Source organism: Epinephelus moara, chromosome 5 (genome assembly GCF_006386435.1).
Source record: "Epinephelus moara isolate mb chromosome 5, YSFRI_EMoa_1.0, whole genome shotgun sequence".
In the NCBI taxonomy this organism is placed as follows: Eukaryota; Metazoa; Chordata; class Actinopteri; order Perciformes; family Serranidae; genus Epinephelus; species Epinephelus moara.
Genome location: NC_065510.1, coordinates 10,282,524 through 10,301,860, shown reverse-complemented (window position 1 = coordinate 10,301,860; position 19,337 = coordinate 10,282,524). Strand labels below are relative to the sequence as shown.

The window sequence follows — 19,337 nt, the reverse complement described above, 5'->3', positions numbered from 1 at the left end:
CTCTGATTTCTTGTTTAATTTTGTTTCAGCAGGCACGCTGATCAGCCATGAGAAGCTGCTGCTTCAGATCAACACAGAGAGGGAGATGGGCAACATGGACTACAAACTGGGACAGGTCAGAGATGCATTAAAAGAAGAGAGAATGTGGTGGATAAAATGAAGTTTGAGGAAGAGTGTGTTTCAGTTTAAGTTTTTTTTTTTTTTTAAGATATTTTTGGGGCATTTTTTAGCCTTAAATGGATAGGACAGACAAGTGTGAAAGGGGGAGAGAGAGAGAGAGAGAGAGAGGGAGTGACATGCAGCAAAGGGCCACAGGCTGGAGTCGAGCCCGGGCCGGTGCAGCAACAGCCTTGTACATGGGGCGCCTGCTCTACCACTAAGCCACCGACACCCTGCGGTTTAAGTTCTTAATTTTGATACATACATTTTCTAAAACAATGTTAAATGTTTTTAACTTATGCCAGAAGCATTTTGTTTTCAGGGCTGTCCGCCAGTCCCTTTCTTGTGAATGTGATATTTTAGGAATACCCGATGGGAATTTCTTCAGATTTGACACAATCTGCCTTGTTCTTCTGGTAGTCCACCACAAGCTCATTTTGCTGATACTGAGCTTCTTTGTTTTGCACCGTGTGACCAAGTTCTCTATCAGTCCTCACTAAATATAGTCCCCAAGTGAAGACAGTATATTTTTCAGTGGAAATTATTCTCTGCAGTCATACATGTCAGTATAGTAAAACTTATGACAAAACTTGCAAAGGCATACAACCACAAGGCAGTCAATCTAGTTTTCTTCCCTCTCTAGGTCTCCATCCACTCAGTGTGGCTAGGTAACAACATCACCCCACTGAGAGAAGAAGAATGGGGTGAAGATGAAGAAGATGAAGCAGACACTCCAGCCCCCACCTCTCCACCCTTATCTCCCATCAACTCAAGGTCAGACATGCACTCACATTTCTTCAGTACACATGCACTGAAACAAGAATGGGACTGATCACTGTCTCTGTGTTTTCAGGAAGCATCGTGCAGGTGTGGACATTCACTCATGTTCCCAGTTTCTTCTGGAGCTCTACAGCCAGTGGCTGATCCCTGGCTCCCCGAGTAACAGGAGGACCCCGACCATACTTGTCAGTGAAGTGGTCCGATCGGTGAGCTACGATGCACTCTCCTCTTGGTGTTCATTCTACATGTTCAGCCAGGCGTCTTCATTTGTATCAGTAATGGATTGCCTAAAACTGTTTTAGAGTTTCCAGGTTATTCTTGAACAGTAGGCACTCACTCTGGAAACAACATAATAGACAATACAAATTCACACCTTCTTGTCTGCTCTGGGAAAAGAAACATTTGTGGGGATCCAACAGAAATGAGTCAATGACCACCTCTCACCCTCTCCACCGTGTTCGCCCTCTTGTAATTCTCTACAGCTGCTGGCAGTGTCGGACCTCTTCACAGAAAGGAACCAGTTTGACATGATGTTCTCCACCCTGATGGAACTGCAGAAGCTCCACCCGCCAGAGGACGAGATCCTCAATCAGTACCTGGTGCCTGCCATCTGCAAAGCTGCTGCTGTACTGGGCATGGTGAGTGGCTGTTTGTGGCTCAGGGGAACCTTTTTATGGCTGAAGAGTGTGTTTGTGATTGGTTGTAGTAGTGTACCATTACCCTCTACGGTATATGAACAATCTAAAATGTATATTTCTAGGACAAAGCGATAGCGGAGCCTGTGTGTCGCCTGCTGGAGACGACCCTGCGCAGCACACACCTGCCCAGCCGCATGGGGGCTCTGCATGGAGTGCTGTATGTGTTGGAGTGTGACCTGCTGGACGACACAGCCAAACAGCTCATCCCCACTGTCTCTGAGTACCTGCTGTCCAACCTCAGGGCTATTGCTCAGTGAGTATCTCTGTTTTAAAAAACAAACATGCAGACACTGACCTCATTTCATCATCTAATGAGCTGAGCTGAGGATGAAAGAGCCTCAGTGAGCAAATGTGTTTGTCAGTATGTGACCCCCCTGCACTGTAAGTGGATCTTGGAATCAATTAGTTTTATCCATCTTAGGGCTAGTGCAGATTACAGTTTGCTCAGACAAATTTCTTTGATCCGAGACTAAAATCCTCAAGTCAGCACACAGTCTGCAATGGGACCAAGAGTGCAGTGCAAACATTGGCCACTAGGTGCTACCCTTCACATTTCAAACAAATAACTACTGGACTTCCTGTTTTAATATACTCTTAATTTTTTCCCACTAACTCTGTACCTCTCCTCTTTTTTTGTATGCTGCAGCTGTGTGAACCTGCATAACCAGCAGCATGTGTTGGTGATGTGCGCAGTGGCCTTCTACATGATGGAGAACTATCCTCTGGATGTAGGAGCTGAGTTTATGGCTGGAATTATACAGGTAAACATTCTGTGTGTGAAGCAACATGAACTCTGACGGTATATTGCACTTTTACAGCACAAAAATAACATAAAACACAGCGCCCTGAACGTCTTGATTTGAAAAAATTTGAATTCAGAGTGTAAAGTGACTGACCTCATGGGCATGGTTTGTGTTAAATTAATATTAGCTCATTTTCATCATCACCCTAGGCAAGCTGCAAGACATCTGAACAAACTGTAGTCTAGCATTAAAAAATGCACTCAGCATTCTGTCTGCTCGAGACCTCTTTTCTTGTTCCTCTCTGTAAAAATGTCTTCCTCTCTCTATCCTCTATGATCTTCTGCCTCTTCCTGTGCTTCAGCTGTGTGGCGTGATGGTGTCGGCCAGCGAGGACTCCACTCCCTCCGTCATCTATCACTGCGTGCTGCGCGGTCTGGAGCGCCTCCTGTTGTCAGAGCAGTTGTCACGTGTGGACGGAGAAGCGCTGGTCAAACTCAGCGTGGACAGAGTCAACATGCCGTCGCCACACAGAGCCATGGCCGCCCTGGGCCTCATGCTCACCTGCATGTACACTGGTAAGAAGGGCTGTAACACTGAGTGATATGCCACAAAAGCAATGTAGCATCCTGCATGCTGGCTAAATCACCAGCATGCACTGTATAAGGACTGGTGCTTCCATTACTGCTGTTGTGACTTTCTCAATCCACCGCAAACTCACCATGGGATTGAGCTAGCTGGCTAACTCACCTGCATGAACCTCAACTTTACTGTGGCATTGTTTTTTCAGTTAAGGTTAAAGTTGATGGTCTGCAAGCTTAACTAATGTCAGAGCTGCTTCAGTGAGGATGTGTCCCATTTTCTTTGCTGTACTCTCATCCCAGATTCCTTCCTCCCAAATAGTATGTAGAGTAGAATGTTGTGGTGTCCCTGCTGTAATGACCCCTCCACCTCTTCCCACAAATGATTTGCCTTCACCATTATTAACAGCTAAAAAATAAGGATGTAGACAGCAGTAGTGCAGTATGGAGTCGGATATGTTCTGCTGTTAAAAACACAAGAAAAGAATGGTCCTCCTTTCCAGTTATACTCCATTAGGTTAAAATTGTTGGTGCTGTCCCATTACTCACTGGAGTTGCTTACCTCTTAGCTGAGGGTGACTCTAAAAGAAAGAGGAAGTGTTGTGGGGCCGAACTGGGACATTCCTAGAATACCATTAGGTGAGAATTCAATATATTGCTGTCTTTTAAGCCTACAGAAATGCTAACTCATTAGCTTTGCGCTTGTTTGTGCATGCCACCATTGCATGCAGCTTACAGCACGTACTTTTCACACACAGCAAATTGCGAACCATTTTTTTATATTTAGCGATGCATGGAAAGTGCACAGCTTTTGTTATTTATGAGACACATAAGTGTTATTAACCTTCCAGTGTACAAGGGGAACGCAAAACTCTTTATTTTAAAAACACTTACAGTTGCTACATAAACAAATCGCCCCACCATACACCCACTGTCAGTTACACCTACATGTAGTTGGTGAACCCTGTCATGATGACCAATATTAGTGGTTTACATTCATTAAATCTCTCTACAGCAGAACAGACCTCTCTCAAAACTCCAGCCCTTTCTTGATGCCTGTGACAACAACAGAACTGCTTGCTCCCTGCATGTGATACCTGTATTCTGTACATACCTCTGATATACCCTATCTCTAACCCCTACGTCGTTCCCTACTAACTCTAGAAGCTCTTAGCGTATTGTTGTCCATATGCTGATTGGCTAAATAACACTCCTTTGTTGCCAAGAGCTAGCCAGCAAATCTTTCGAGTAAGCCGCGGCTCTTGAAAATTCAAACTTTCGGCATACCTCTCTTTATGTGCGGCGCAGCAAAGCAAGCTGAAGCACATTCAGGTCACAGGAGAGGATAATCTACTATGTAATGTACCCAGGAAACGTGGCACTGAAAATCTCTCCTAATACTTTAAGCACCAGTCACTTACAGAAAACCTACTTCTTAAGGCAGTGATTTGACTGAAGTTTCCACTTTTCAGTTTGAGGTCAACTAAATTCTGATCTGAAGTTTGTGATATCAGTGTCCCCACTCTAACCTCTCCCCCACTGGTTCAACCGGTGCCACCTCCCTTCCTCTCGTCCTCTCAGCGGTGCTTGCGTCGGGTTCCGACGTGACAGGGGTTAGAGGTCAGGTTGACTCTGGCTCTGCCGCAGCAGAGGCGATGGGCGTCACGGCAGGTCATGTTGGTTTCTCCTCAGGCAAGGAGAAAGCCAGCCCTGCCACTCGCCCCGCCCACTCTGACCCTCAGGCTCCAGACAGCGAGTCGATCATTGTTGCCATGGAGAGGGTCTCTGTGCTCTTTGACAGGTAACACACACACTTGCACAGTACATTCTCCATTATACAAGAATGCACACAGTTCTATTCAGTAAAACATGGTTGCCATGGGTCTGGAAAGTGCTTGGATTAATAAAAATATATAATCAAGGCCTTAAAACTGCTTTGATTTAGCTTACTGGAATCTCTGGGTTTGAGCCTGGTGCACTCTGTTATCTCAGAATTCACAGGATGATCAAATTTTTCTACATCCGGACAGCAGGGCCAAGCCACACTTTCTTTTTATATATCACTCTCCATGTAGGCTACAAGCATACAGCAATGAACTTGCATGCTCTCTGGTGGTGAGTTCATCAAGAAAATGAAGCATTTCAAATATAAACACAGCGTCTGTGAATGAGAGGCACCAACCAGGAAAAACCTACATTTGGACCTTCTCATGAATTGTGAGATTTCTGGTTATTTTGCTCATGTAACATGTCTTCTTAATGAAATCATGAAAATGTTATTTTTAATATAGATACGACACAGTAGACCAACTCACAGTGTTTGTTTACAATAACTTTGGGTAGAAAACCCCTGCGTCACGTACATGAAATGAAACGGTGCTGAACAAACACTGCCTCAAGTGGTTAGTTTTCAGCCAACTAAAAAAAAAAAGGCCCCCTTAAAACATGTAGATCAGTTGAAGTGTATACTATATTTTAATATTTACAATGCTTTACCTTGCTGTCAGACAGCTCTGTCCAACTGGGAAAATGAAGCGGTTATCTCAAAGCCACCAGACTCCACTGACAAAGTAACTTTACTTTGCAGAACACAGGAGTTGCTAGTCTACAGCTGCCTTGGTCACCTAGTGTGTGAGTAGAGAAAATATTCCAAATATAGCGTACACACAAACTGATGCATTTTTTTTAGGTGGCTAAAATGTGTACATTGGTAGATTTAGTTTATCAAATACGATAGCAAAGCAACATGGTACCAAGTAAGCACAGCAGAAAAGCCAGATAGGTCGGACCACTGTTTTTAACTATATATCTTCAAACAGTTAGTTATGGCTGAAAATGGCAACAAAAATAAATAGTTGTGTTGTTTTCACACATCTCCACAATTCAAATCAGTTGGTAGTTATCTATCCAAAAGTGCTTGTTGTTAGTGAGACATCATGGTCATTCAGTCTATATGACAAAAATTCCACAAATTTATCAAATGTTGCCCTTTTTGAGTGATGTATAAGTTCCACAATATTTGACATAACCATAAAGTAATAAGGATGGTTGAAATGCCTGTTTTCTTCTGAGTAATCATATCATATGTAAAAATGCTGATTTGTTTTATAGTGGTAAATATTGATGAAAAAAGAGGTGCACCAACAGCCATTTTGAAAAATACATTTTACTTACACTCAAAATAATCTCCTGATTCGTAATAGGTACAGCTACCTAATATCACATACCCAGTCCTTGAAGAAATAGCCTTTTTTTATACTGTGAGGCATTAGAAAGAAAATTTAGCCAAAATGTTTTTCAGCACAGATCATATGTTTCTCAACATTAACTTTTAAAACAAGATTTTTTTTCCCCACCTTATTCCCGGTTGGTGCCTGGTCTTTTATTTCTATTTCGATCTAATTTAAGTAAGCCTTTCAAGCCTGTGTATAGTACTGTGCTGGGTTAGACTGGTACATGCTACCAACTATATACATTATTGCATATGCATTGAGGTAATTTGTCCTCAAAGTGCTTGAAAAGTCCTTGAAATATATCATAACATAAAAGTGGCAACCCTGTAAACAAAAAACAACATACACTTGACTCCAACATTTTTAGCTTTCTTCATTCATCTTGGACCTCTGCAGGTTTGTGGCATCCAAAATAATTTTACAGTGGCAGCTGATGTACGTTTTGACAAGTAGTAGCAGTACGTGTTTTATCTCCCATCACCATCATGTCCTCTTTGGGCTTTCCTGTTTGTAGGATCCGGAAAGGTTTACCCAGCGAGGCTCGGGTGGTGTCCAGGATTCTGCCCCAGTTTCTGGACGACTTCTTCCCCCCACAGGACGTCATGAACAAGGTCATCGGAGAGTTCCTGTCCAATCAGCAACCTTACCCACAATTCATGGCCACTGTCGTCTACAAGGTCAGCAGCGGGACATGAGTCGTGCAAATGAGAAAGAAAATCACTCAGCCATTTAATGCTGAACAATAACAAGATTAGAAACTTAATAGCATTCTGTACATGAGGCTCACAGGGGATCTTATTATTTTATTCATTATTTGTTTTGTCAAATCAAATTCCCTGACTGCAGAGAGTTGTGGTGGTGGTTTTTATTCCCTTTCTGGCAATTTGCTTCTTGCAAGGAGCATTTCAGAGAATTTCAGTGAAGTCCAGTCTCAGTGAAGTTGTTACTTGGTACCTCTGTTGTTACCGCCCCTGCCAGCTCCTTTTGTTGTCCAAACAGACAATAAGTTGTCAAGACAACATCAAGCTGGAGCAAAGACAGTGTGTTCCTGTTGTTGTCCAGGAATCTAAAATAAAGAATAAATGAGATCTGTGCGGTCAGTAGAAATTGGAGTACAGCAAAATATGAGCAGCAATGCTTAAACCTAAATGTTGAAGTGTCTGATTCTTGCATTCTTAGTAGTTGTTTTGAGATCTTGTGTTTTTGGAGAACACCACCTCTGTGTCTGCCTCTGTGTGCTGCATTTATTGTTGCCAGGCTTCAAAAACAAACCCAAGTTAGATCTCTTTTTCCTGTAGTAATCTCCATATATTTGTCTGATTCCTCTCTACCTCTCCCTCTGCTCTGCACCCATCCTCAGGTTTTCCAGACACTCCATGCCACAGGCCAGTCTTCCATGGTGCGAGACTGGGTGCTGCTGTCGTTGTCCAACTTCACTCAGAGGACACCAGTGGCCATGGCCATGTGGAGCCTCTCCTGTTTCTTTGTTTCGGCTTCCACGTCCCAGTGGATCTCAGCCCTGTATCCTTACATGATATGAAACCCATGAGCAGGACACTGACTGGGTTTTTGCATAGAAATGGCATTAATAGAATAGTTTGATGTGGTCATTTGACTAGTTAAACAGAAAATGGTGCTTGTTGGTGACAACATGCACAAATCTGCCGTGAGGTGTGTTACCCTCAGTAGTTTGAGCACTACGTTTTGGCCTGCTGCTGACTATTAAGTGATGGACAGTGATAAGTGAGAGACAGAGACTGCAGGGATAAACAGCAAGTAGATCAGCTTAATTTTACATCTAACTTTAGTTTTGGACCAAACCAGAGTTGGTGGTTGTTGGAATAGTGGACTAAATAGATGACTAAAAGACTAACCAAGATAATTTCGGTGATTTTTATTTGTTTCTGTTGAGTTTAAAAAGTCTTTTACGATGAGTTAACACAGAAATTATGCAAATGTTAGTCCTAGTTCAGTGAAAGAGAAATTTGGTTTGGTGTATGGGTGTAAATTTTCTGTTTAATAAGGAAAGTAGGTGTAAGAATATTTCCTTTCCTTGTAGTGATTTATTAGATACGTATGAAGGAAGTAAAGTCTCTGCTCGAACACATCTTCAGGCTGGAGCTACAAGAGCTGTAATGTGAATCCAACAATCCTTTATTTCTCTCTAGCAGCAAGGCAACCGAGAGAGTGCACAAAGAAGCCTCTGCATGCTTTGCACTGCTACGCCTTCGGTCGTTTGGTTGTTACTCTGACTTGCCGCAAGTTGCTTTGTTTATATAAGTATTTATGTATGTAGGGATGTACAGCAGTTTAAATGTACATCTTACCAAACAGCGTGGTCTGTTGTCCTTAACCCCCTTCCCTCAACCAGACTGCCACACGTGATCAGCCGTATGGGCTCCAGTGAGGTGGTGGACGTCAATCTGTTCTGCCTGGTGGCCATGGATTTCTACCGGCACCAGATTGACGAGGAGCTGGACCGCAGAGCTTTCCAGTCTGTCTTTGAGACTGTGGCCTCACCAGGCAGCCCTTATTACCAGCTGCTGGGCTGTCTGCAGTCAATCCACCAGGACACATCGCTCTGAGGGCCATGGATGAGACGGACATGAAGGCAGAGAGAGAGAGAGAGAGAGAGGCCGGGGGGAATGAAGCACGGGGAGAGAAGTGGATTAGAGTGAGAAATGTGGTAGGGCGAGAAATTAGATCTCCACGTACGTCTCCCCCTTGAGTTGCGACAGAGGGGAAGAACAGAATGTGTCATTAGAAAAATCTACTGTAGCCTCATCCCTTTCCCTCCTTTACACTGATGTGAGTACAACTACTGAATGATGAATTCAGTGGGGTGAGCTTCATACCAAGACTACGAAGGACACTGGCTGCAAAACCTCCAAACTGAGGTTCTCCCTACGACCACATTCCCCCCCACAGACCATTCCTCCAGGCGAATGACAGCACCTTCAGCACCTCCTACCCAGCACCTTGATTAAAACCACATAAAAAAAAAATAACACCAATCAAACACAAAATTGGATTTGTTTATTTTCCTGTGAGGACTTGCTTGAGTATTGTGATGTCAGTAAAGTAAAATAGAGAAAAAAAAAATAGAAAATGCAAAGTATTTACTATATTTAAAGTTTCAATGCATCTATTTTTCAGTGCGTTTTGTTAAAGAGTGCTACAGGTCTGGTTAGGACACTGACAATGGGCTGACACATAAGGGTCGAAAATGCCTGCTTAATGTTGTGAATTAGTATCTTTGAAGACCTTTTTTATATTTAAGTTACTTGTGGTCGTTCTCTGACACACATGAGTCAAACAGTAAATATTTTATGTGTAAGAATGATCACTAATAGCCATATATAGTTTTTTTCCCCCAATGACAAAGAAGCAGGGGATGGATTTTGTGATTTGTGGCTGCAGAAAGGGCAACTTGATTGCACTCATTACAGCAAGTTGCTTCAATTTCTGTGTCTGTGCAGTGGCCTGTTCTGGATGTTAATTTGAGTGGACAAAAATTAGACGGGTATATGCTGGGAAGTGTAAAAAAAAACAAAACATAATACATACTTTTAACTGTCAAAGGGCCCGTATACCAACATGTGAGACGGTGTAAACTGTCAAGCAAGAAAAAATACCAAAATTGCAGTGATGTTGTCTTCTCTTTTTTAACCAGTAGCAGAGGGAAACATTTCCTCTTATTATTTTTATCACAGTCCTTATCTGTCTAGTCCTTTTTTAAAAACTTGCATTCAAGTCTCGTACGCTCTCCCGTGCACCTGAACGATTCCACCTTTCGATTTCTTGTACTTTTTTTAATTCTCAGGATGTAAGATGTGACTATTGTTGTAATAAGACTGGAAGTCATTTGCAGTCATCTTTAAATGGAGTTCGTATCTTGTAAAAAAAAAAAAAAAAAAAAGTAACTGTAAAGTAATATGAAAGCCATGGTGCATGATAAAATAAGAACTGTGTAAAGATGAGAGATTCTCAATAGACAGTAAGATAATGTGATTTCTTCTCAGTCTGTCTGTCTACACACATACACACGATCAGAAAATGAGAAATCAGTGACTCAGCAGACCGCAGAATGCAGAAAGCTCCGAGCTTATAGTATTTTATTGAAGACTTGACCTTGAGTTGCCTGGGAGTGTGCTGGGCGGCTTTACTCTGTACATACACTTGCCTTAGATAAAGACTGAATATATGTATGTCCTGTACACTGAAAGCTTGAAAGCATGCTTAGCATTACTGCTATTTTTCTTGCATAGTCCTTAATACTGTATTTCCGTGGGTACAGTTGCCATGACTGTTGTGTGGGAGAGATGCAACACAATCCAAAGGGAGCCTTGTAACCTTAGCGACCAACAGCAGCTTTGACAAATCAACAGATGAGGAAGTGTAGCGTAGTGATGCCACGTGACAGGAGTTTGGTTGTTTTTTTGTTTTTTTTGAGCTTTAAGTATTTTGTCTCGGTTAAAGATTGATAAATATTTCATCGTTCATTGTGTTTGTGCAGAATATTAAACACACCTAGCACTTAAAAACACTTGAAGTTCCTCTCATGTTGCTGTTAGGCGCTTTCTTGATATGCAATGAGTCCTGCAGTACATAAAAGTAAAAACATCACAGTGATTTGTATGCTAAATATGTCACCACTTTCCAACCTTCAGAGCAATGTGACTAGCTTCTTTTTGATCATGTTAAAGATAATGCATTCACACAATAAATGACTGCAGCTGTCATTAAAATTCCATTGTGAGGCCTCCCTTTAGCAGATAAATGAGCCTAAATGAGTCCTGCTTTTCTCAGAAGATCAACAGCATTTTCTAAGTCAGTGTGTGTAGTGAAAAAAAAAGAGGATGAAAAAAAGCTTTTCTGCGCAACTGTTCAAGGAAATAATTCAAAAACAGGACAGAAAAAAATCTTTTCATGTCGGCTTAGTATCTTCTCCAGGCAGAAGGAGAGCAAGAGACTGACTGGGGCCCCCTGCAGGGGGTAATACGATTACCCAGAAATCTTTTGTGGTTTGGAGAGGTGGGCGTGGAGGTCATGGACAAAGGTCATGTTCAACAGATTTAACATGCTTCCCTTGAAGACTTCATTTTTTCTTCCACTTTAAGAATCAGCAACTCAGAATATATTCCTTCTTTGCCGATTTGAGAATCACTGCGGTTACATTTTCTCTTACATGCCCTATAACATCGACTGTGTTTGCAATTAGCATCTTGGCTTCTAAAGAATACCTCTTTTTTTCTCCTCTCTAGAAAACAGTCGCCACAGCTGTGATTTATATGCGATTCTGAAGGTGGTTATAGAAGACGTACAGACTGCACATGATGTGATTCCCCTTTATCTAGATTCTGGATCCTGAACAGGACCATGGAGCCTCTGTCATATTTTTGGTTTTGTTTTTTCCTTTTTTACAATTGCCTGTAAAAAATGAAGAGATTGTGTATTTCAGTTCATTTTAATATTTTAAAGAGATTAATCACTGCATATGGTCTGTTGTAGAAATGAATAAATTATTTAAAGATGTTAAACCTGTGTGACGTTTGTGAATAGTATGACTTCATGTAGGTGAGTTGTAAATTCACCTTAACCACTAAGAGTGGCACAATTTAAAGTGTTAAATGTAAGGATACGGCCATTACAGCGTTCTGCCACGCTGTGCCTTGTCTTCCAAGCTGTTGCCAGCCAACTCTGATTAGCCACAGAGGCAACAAATGGTCAAGGTGACAGAAAATACTTAATTTACCAACATGTGCTCATTTAAAGGTCCAATGCCTCATTTGAAACCTGTTATCTGACTTTAAACTGACTCTTACCTGACCTCTGACGTGATCAAATTATTACGTTGTACCATTTCCTTCTGTCAGCCAGGCTGTAATTCCCTTTTGTAGTCTACACACTATAAAAACATATGTTGCACTTGTTTTACAGTGCCCATTAAGATGGGTGGTTCATGATTAAAAGGTATTAACAGGATTAGCAGACAGCTGCCATATGGTTCATGAAGCACTGGGCTGAAATCATGATGGCACAGGTATTAAGCAAACTGTACATGGCAAATGCTTTTTATGGTACTTATGATACTTGAGAGGTTTATCATGTCACCTGTATGAATTACACTAAGAATTTTACATCATAATACACGATAAAAACTACAACATTGAACATCAGATAAAGTTGAACAGGTCACAGTTTGGGAAAGAAAGTTAAATGCATCCCAACAATGTTTTAGATCATCTCATTTCAACTCTATATTCCAAAAGTGCATTAACTTTTTTAAGCTTTTTTACTCTGGTTTGCAATTGTGAACATTTTTCACATGCACACGTGACACTTGGACATGCAGGTGTCTTGCTAAAGTAGATTTCTTTAGTTTATTTCACTGGCATAAAGAATCAAATGTTTTACTTTGAAGTGTTGGGTGGAGCTGCTCCTTGCTGTCTTGTGTTGATTCCTTTCGAGGTGTACAACAGTGTTAGCTGTACAATTTAAGGAGCTTTTCCTATTTATTAACATAATTTTATTTATTTAACACAGGTGATTAATACATATAAAACACACCACAATATGATGACTTGACAATATAACCTCACAAAAAAGGAAAAAAAGTTAATACAAATAAAAAAGACAAAATAAAACAAACACATCCCTCCTTCAGTAATTCAAATAATTTGCTTTACACTACTGGTAGACACTGAAATATACATATGACAGGTATAGCATATTTAGAGAAAAATGTAGTCCCAATCTTCACTGGCACTTTTTTTTTCATTTCATGTTTAGTTGTGCTATGTTTGTGACGGTTTGTAGCATTTTTCCCCCAGAAATTGGCTTTGAAATGCATTTTTTGGAAACTGAAATCTTGATTGAGCTTTATTTATGTGTTTATTGTTGTTCCAGTAACAAAAAGACAACAAATAATGGCAGTAATGATATGACATTAAATCAAGTGTACAAAAGATAAAAAGGACTAGGGTTGCAATGAGATTTTCATAGGATAACCATCTTAGAAAATATCACTGTATCACGGTATGTGGTATCACAATTATTATTATTATCAGGTACAATGATCCTTTTAGGGAATTAAAACAGAAGGGTTTTTTGGTTGGACAAATGCTTTATTATAAGTGGGACTTAAAACTGTTTTTTAAAAGTCTGACAGGCAGTAAAAGAAGGAAGGAGATGCACACATGCAGGTGAGATTCTCTGTCCAGTCTTTTTAATATCCTGTATACCTTAGCAAATATGTATGGTATGATAACAGACATTTCCATGCCATGGTTTTACGGTATACTGCTGCAACCCTAAAACAGACATAAGGAGGGGAAAATACATATGGAAAATTAGTTGTAAAGTAACCTTGTATGCACAAACCTAACTAAATGGATACACAAAAGTGGTGTTTACAGTTGTAAGCAATGAAGGCTCATGATAACAGGGGTATATGAGTGTAACTGGTGATGATTCTTGGTGAAAAAGGGCAGTAAAGACAGTTGAAGACCCCACAAAACAAGATATAGCCTAGACCAGTGGTTCTGAAATGGTGTGCCGTGATGCAAATCCAGGTGTGCCATTGTATTTTGTGATAACCACACATTATGGCTGCAATATTCAATCGGGCCTATACAAAAAGTTACGGATTCATTTTTAATTGACTGTATCAGTATGTTGTGCAGACCCATTTCCTAATAACGAAGCAAACTGTACCTAAAATTTGTTTTTAATTTAATTTAATTTAAAAAACCTTCACAGGGAAACCAATTTGTCGCCATCCACGTGTGGGAATAAGTTTCACATTATTATCTAACATTATTTCCATGTAAAAAGAATGTGTTATTGGTGCTTTGCTGTAATTTTAAAACATTTAACATGAATTCTTGACTCATTTTAAGACATATTTCATGTGTAATAGTTGGTTGTCGATTATTATTTGATATTAGTTAATAAAAACAAACATTTATGTGGTGATAAGAGTGATAACACACCTTATAGAGGCTATTGTGCACAGATATTTTGGCAAAAGTTTGAAACCCACTGCTCAACACCCTGGATAAACCTCCCTCTCCCAGTCACAGTATCAGAGGAGATAATGTGGCCTATATGAACTTTTAAAGTGTTTTTTCTTGCATTATCTTTAGTGTTTGAAGTCTCCCCCTCTGATCTGACCACCCCCTCCTCTGCCCACTCTAAACACACCTCCCTCTCCTCCAGTCCTCCTCCTCTTAAGGCTACTTCGCCAGATGGTGCAGCCTTTTCTTTTGTTTACCCATCGTCCCTGAGTTTACTTTACTAACCCTTAGCTACTAAACTATGGACACTGCCCGAGCAGCATCACCGTCGGACACCGACAAGTAAGTCGTTTGTCTTTTTTAACCTCCCGCTGAGTGAACCCGCGACACCTAACATCTTTGTCGGAACATAAAAAAAAGAAGACCTGCATCCACCTTTTACTTAGCTATCCCTGCTTTACAACTCAGACGTATTGTGGCCAGCTGTTGTCGTTTGCTGTCTCGCTACGTGAGGGTGAACTACAAATACATACTTGGGTCCTGCTTTTTAATAATATTCCCAAAAAATTAATTACAGTAGCAGACATGGAGGGCCGCTCTTGTGATGCTGACTTTTGACACCTGTGGAATAGGCGACTGTTGATACTTTTATTTGTGATTTCTCAAACTAACTTTTGTCAATTTATCCACATAACTGTCCGCCGCCTGACTGACAACTCGGGAAACCAATGACAGGATGTAGAAGTCTGTGTACACCGCCGTTGCCATAGTTACAGACCGACATTCCAAAGACCTGGAAATCGGGGGGCGGGACTAACGTTTAAGCACGGGTGGGTGCACTTTTGAACAGCAAGTAACGGCAAGAAACTTTTTACATTTGTAACTTTGCGAAGTTAACAGAGAAAGCATGCACTTCTGAGTATTAACTGTCAAACACATGTTTTTAATTTATTTACAAAGCAAGCGTTACAACTTGAGCTAACGTAACTTTACTAGCATGTACCGCTAACCAAGCTAACGGTAACGTTAACGCGTCAGCTAATCTCAGCTAACGGTAATAGTTTCTTTACAGTTCAGTACCGAATGTGTTAGACTGTTTGCGGACAAATGGTTTTAAACTCAAACGAAAGCCTCAGTCCGTGTTGATAGTAAGCTATAAACAGCGTTAAAAGTTACCCCAAAGTTTCACTTGTTGAAGGCTGGGTCTAATTAATTTTACCTGCATGCCTGTCAGGTGTGAAAGGTATCTCCCATTGGACAGAGCTGCTGTGACTCCACCCTGCACAGGTGTGTCTGTGTGTATGGTGCCTTCCTCTTAACACGTGTTATTAACTCTCAATATTGGCATTAATGACAGTATAATGCTTTGATATTGTGCATGATTTTATAACTATAGTTACCTATGTACTATGTGGAGTAGAATTATCCAGTAAACTTTGGTTGAAACAGTAAAGCATGTTAAGGAGAGAAAAGGTTCATGAAATGTGGACTTAGCACAAGTTTGGTGACTTTAGACTTGACAAAATCAAGAGAGACTTGCAACTTGACTTCAGCTTTAAAAGCAATGACTCTTGACTTCACTTAGACTTGAACCTTGTTACTTAAAAATACTTGATACCTTACCCCAAACCCACAGACTGAAAAGTATTAAAAAGTGAGCCATAAAAAAACTCAGTTATTTTTTATTTCCTGATTTGACTTAGACTATTAATTCCCAGCAAGCTGACACTTAGTTTCTCTCCATTGTTAAGACATGATAACTGAAACTGGGATCCACTTGATCTTCGTCATGACTTTGTTTTCTTAGTACAGCACAAGTCTTCTCTTGTAAATGTGTGAACAGTTTTTCATCAGTTTCACACATTGTTCACACCCTTTTCATAAGAGTTAATACCAGAAAGACCAAAAACTACTGGATAAACTGTGTTGAAGAAAAGGCAAACATCTATTCACAGTTGATAAAAATTATTTGCATGATTATGAATTTCCAATGAACCTATTTGAAACTCCTTTGCACAACTCTTCAATCAGCAGTCCATTTATAAAATAAGTTTTGTTACAAGTTTCCAATGCTTTATGAATGTCAGAGCATTTTGCAAACAAAAATCTTCATTTTGTCCAGCAACCTTTTGTCTGTGAACTGTTTTGAAAATTATTTTCTGATTGGACACGTGTTCAGGCAAATGAAAATTGTAATTCCCCAGATCCACATTGCTTGAGCCAATCTGACAGCATCCAGTCAAGTCAACTAATGTTACATTACTGAATGCCAGTTGGAAAAAATGATGCCAAAGATTATGTTGTTTGTGTACAAAAACTACATGGTGGTCATCAAAAAACAATTGCAGACAGATGCAACAATTTCCAACAAAGTTGTTTGAACAAATAAGCACACATTTTAAAAGCACTCATGGTTATTTAAAAGTTTAACATGTTATTACTCTTTTGAAATTCAAAGTTTAGCACTTGGGACTTGACTCTGGACTTTTCAGTCTTGACTTGGGACATGAGTGTAAATCTTGAAACTTGTCTTCTGAAAGGTTCTCATGACTGACTGGCTTCTGTTCTGTTGTGCTGCAGGTAACTGAGCCTCTGAATTGGGAGAGAGTGACACCAGGATGGGAATGCTACAGTAACAAGGCTGTGCCAGTACTGAGGATAAACTTTCACCCCTCTGCTGCATTTAGAACCGCGACTCATTTTTTCGTAGCAGCTTGCCAGCAGAGCGGTGTGACAAGAAGACAGTTGAAGATGCCCTGCGTTCCTGCCTGAGCAGAGCCAAAGGATGTATAATGACTAACTGATACGTACTGAATCAATGGACAAGAGGACGTTCCCTGGCACAATGTTCAGGCAAGTGGATGCATCATCCAAAAGACGCCCTTGTGGTGGAAGCGGACTGCCCCAGCCTCCGCCATCCTCCTCCATCCAGCAGGGTCGCATCCGGGCTGTGGAGGTGGCGAGAGGGAGAACAGGGTATGGCTTTACGCTGTCAGGCCAAAGTCCGTGTGTCCTCAGCTGCATCCTGAAAGGGAGCCCTGCAGACTATGTAGGTTTGCGTTCAGGAGACCACATCCTCTCTGTCAATGACATCAATGTCTCCAAGGCATCGCATGAAGATGTGGTCAAACTGATAGGACGCTGCTCTGGTGTCTTGAAACTAGTCATTGCTGAAGGAGAGCGCCACAGGCGGCACCATCACCACCACCACCAACGCAGTGCTGGAAGTCGTCATCATAGCAGTAACACAATGGCAGCATCTTACATGGACTCATGCTCTAGTGATGATGAGCTGGATGTTTTTTATGACAACGGTGTAAATAACAACAATAACAGCAGGTCAGGCTGTGGGGCTCGTGGGGGGTGGTACAAACCCAAAATGGATTCTAAGCAGCTGGGCATCAACAGGGCAGAGAAGGTTGTGGCAGAGCTGCAGTCCGGAGGAATTTTTAACATGATTTTTGAGAACTCCAGCCAGTCCTCCAGCAGCTCAGACAAGGAGAGACCTGGGGCCAGCTCATCATCAAAGCCACGCCCGCTGTCCGATCCAGAGTTCCCTCCATATCGGAACCCCTCGCGTTCACAGAGCAACCCCAACCTGCTCTCTGAGGAGGAGATGGCCCAAGTTCTAAATGATGACTCAGTCTTCCTGGACGCAGACTTCCGTCATCTTCACCTTCAGCACCACGAAGAGCAAGACTTGGATGTAGGAGATGGCGGCGACTTGGGCCTAGAGCCCAGCGAGGGCATCCTCAATGTAGGCATGATTGTTGGCTATCTGGGCTCCATTGAGCTGGCCTCCATAGGGACGAGCTTAGAGAGTGACAGCCTGCAAGCCATCAGATGCAGCATGAGACGCCTCCGGGCCGAGCAGAAGATCCATTCACTGGTCCTGATGAAGGTGCGATTGAATGTTTTGTCAGCCATCATATGATAATAACTTGTTAGCTATATATTTTGAATGTAGGAAAAATGTACCCTTGACTGCAGTAAGTTTAAAAACCTCTAAACTTTGTCTTGTTGAGCACAAGGCCTCAAATAAGCAAGACAAGATTTGATCATCCTGTATTCACACTTCAAGAAAATAATCAACAACATTACTTTGTTTCACTGGTATAAACAGTGGGGCGTCTGTCTGTGATCGTTAAGATGTCTGGTAACTATGATTGTCTCATTATCTTCCCCTGTATCATATTGTAACGTGTTAACTATATCTTGCCAGGTGATGCATGACAGTGTGCGTCTGTGCAGTGACAGAGGTCAGGTTCTGGCCACCTATCCTGCAGAAAAACTAGCCTTCAGCGCTTGCTGTCCCGATGATCGTCGATTCTTTGGACTGGTCACGATGCAGGCCACTGACGACCACGACGATTTTCACTTCAACAACGGACGAGATGAAGAGGGCAGTCTGAGGACTTCCTGTCACGTCTTCATTGTGGACCCAGACCTCTGTCACCACCAGGTGTGAATAGAGAGACAGTGATGAGATACAATAAGAGGTTACAAATCACACTTAGAAGGAGATAACTGGATTTTATCACAACAAAATCTACTGAATTCTTAAGTTATTATTAAGTTATTCCAATTTAATTGTAAAATTATTAAGTATTGGATGTTTTATTTTCCACTGTTTTGTCAGCAACAGATAGGACTTCCAAACATAAAAAATGCAGCAGCCAAGTGCTAAATTAGTGCTCTGCTAGGTGTTCTTTAAAGGAATAGTTTGGATTTTTTTGAAGCAGGTTTTTATGATGTACTTGTCTATGGTCAGTGTGTTAACCACAGTAAATGTCAGGTGGCATACTGCTTTGGAAAGGGGCAGCAGCAAAACTTATTTTAGCCTTCTAATAGAAAGGTCTACCCCCCCCCAAAAAAATCAATATCAGTTTAAGTAGATGCTATATTGAGAATATTTTCACTGCTTTATTTCACTGTAAGACAGCTCTTTCCTTTGGGGCTATATTTTCTCAAATGAAGAACTTCTGTATTCCTACACAACACTCTCTTTTGGCCTGTTTAGTAGCCCTCCACAGAAGCTTTACATACTCTGGTTCATAAGGGTATCCTCCTGTCTCCACAGTGGACGGCATTTTGTTGTTGCTTTCATAAGAAGTATTTTTTTCTTGTA

At 41.2% G+C, this 19,337-nt stretch overlaps 2 protein-coding genes across 11 annotated transcripts in view; both read left to right on the top strand.

Moving 5' to 3' along the window:
- Positions 1–11,731, top strand: part of htt (huntingtin) — a 40,101-nt gene extending 28,370 nt beyond the window's left edge. For 2 of the 5 annotated variants that reach the window (XM_050044875.1, XM_050044872.1), the window contains 11 exons: positions 33–115; positions 803–933; positions 1,013–1,145; positions 1,422–1,577; positions 1,700–1,890; positions 2,284–2,398; positions 2,742–2,955; positions 4,540–4,759; positions 6,706–6,868; positions 7,552–7,712; positions 8,563–11,731. In XM_050044875.1, the coding sequence (XP_049900832.1) occupies positions 33–115; positions 803–933; positions 1,013–1,145; positions 1,422–1,577; positions 1,700–1,890; positions 2,284–2,398; positions 2,742–2,955; positions 4,540–4,759; positions 6,706–6,868; positions 7,552–7,712; positions 8,563–8,776 (1,781 nt within the window). In that variant the 3' untranslated portion in view covers positions 8,777–11,731. Of the gene's footprint in view, positions 1–29; positions 116–802; positions 934–1,012; positions 1,146–1,421; positions 1,578–1,699; positions 1,891–2,283; positions 2,399–2,741; positions 2,956–4,539; positions 4,760–6,705; positions 6,869–7,551; positions 7,713–8,562 lie in introns of all 5 variants that reach the window. The other 3 variants (XM_050044873.1, XM_050044871.1, XM_050044874.1) reach the window with 2 other exon arrangements.
- A 2,704-nt stretch (positions 11,732–14,435) lies between these two features.
- Positions 14,436–19,337, top strand: part of rgs12b (regulator of G protein signaling 12b) — a 66,018-nt gene continuing 61,116 nt past the window's right edge. For 3 of the 6 annotated variants that reach the window (XM_050044879.1, XM_050044882.1, XM_050044880.1), the window contains exons 1-3: positions 15,053–15,496; positions 16,790–18,110; positions 18,432–18,671. In XM_050044879.1, the coding sequence (XP_049900836.1) occupies positions 17,028–18,110; positions 18,432–18,671 (1,323 nt within the window). In that variant the 5' untranslated portion in view covers positions 15,053–15,496; positions 16,790–17,027. The other 3 variants (XM_050044877.1, XM_050044876.1, XM_050044878.1) reach the window with 3 other exon arrangements.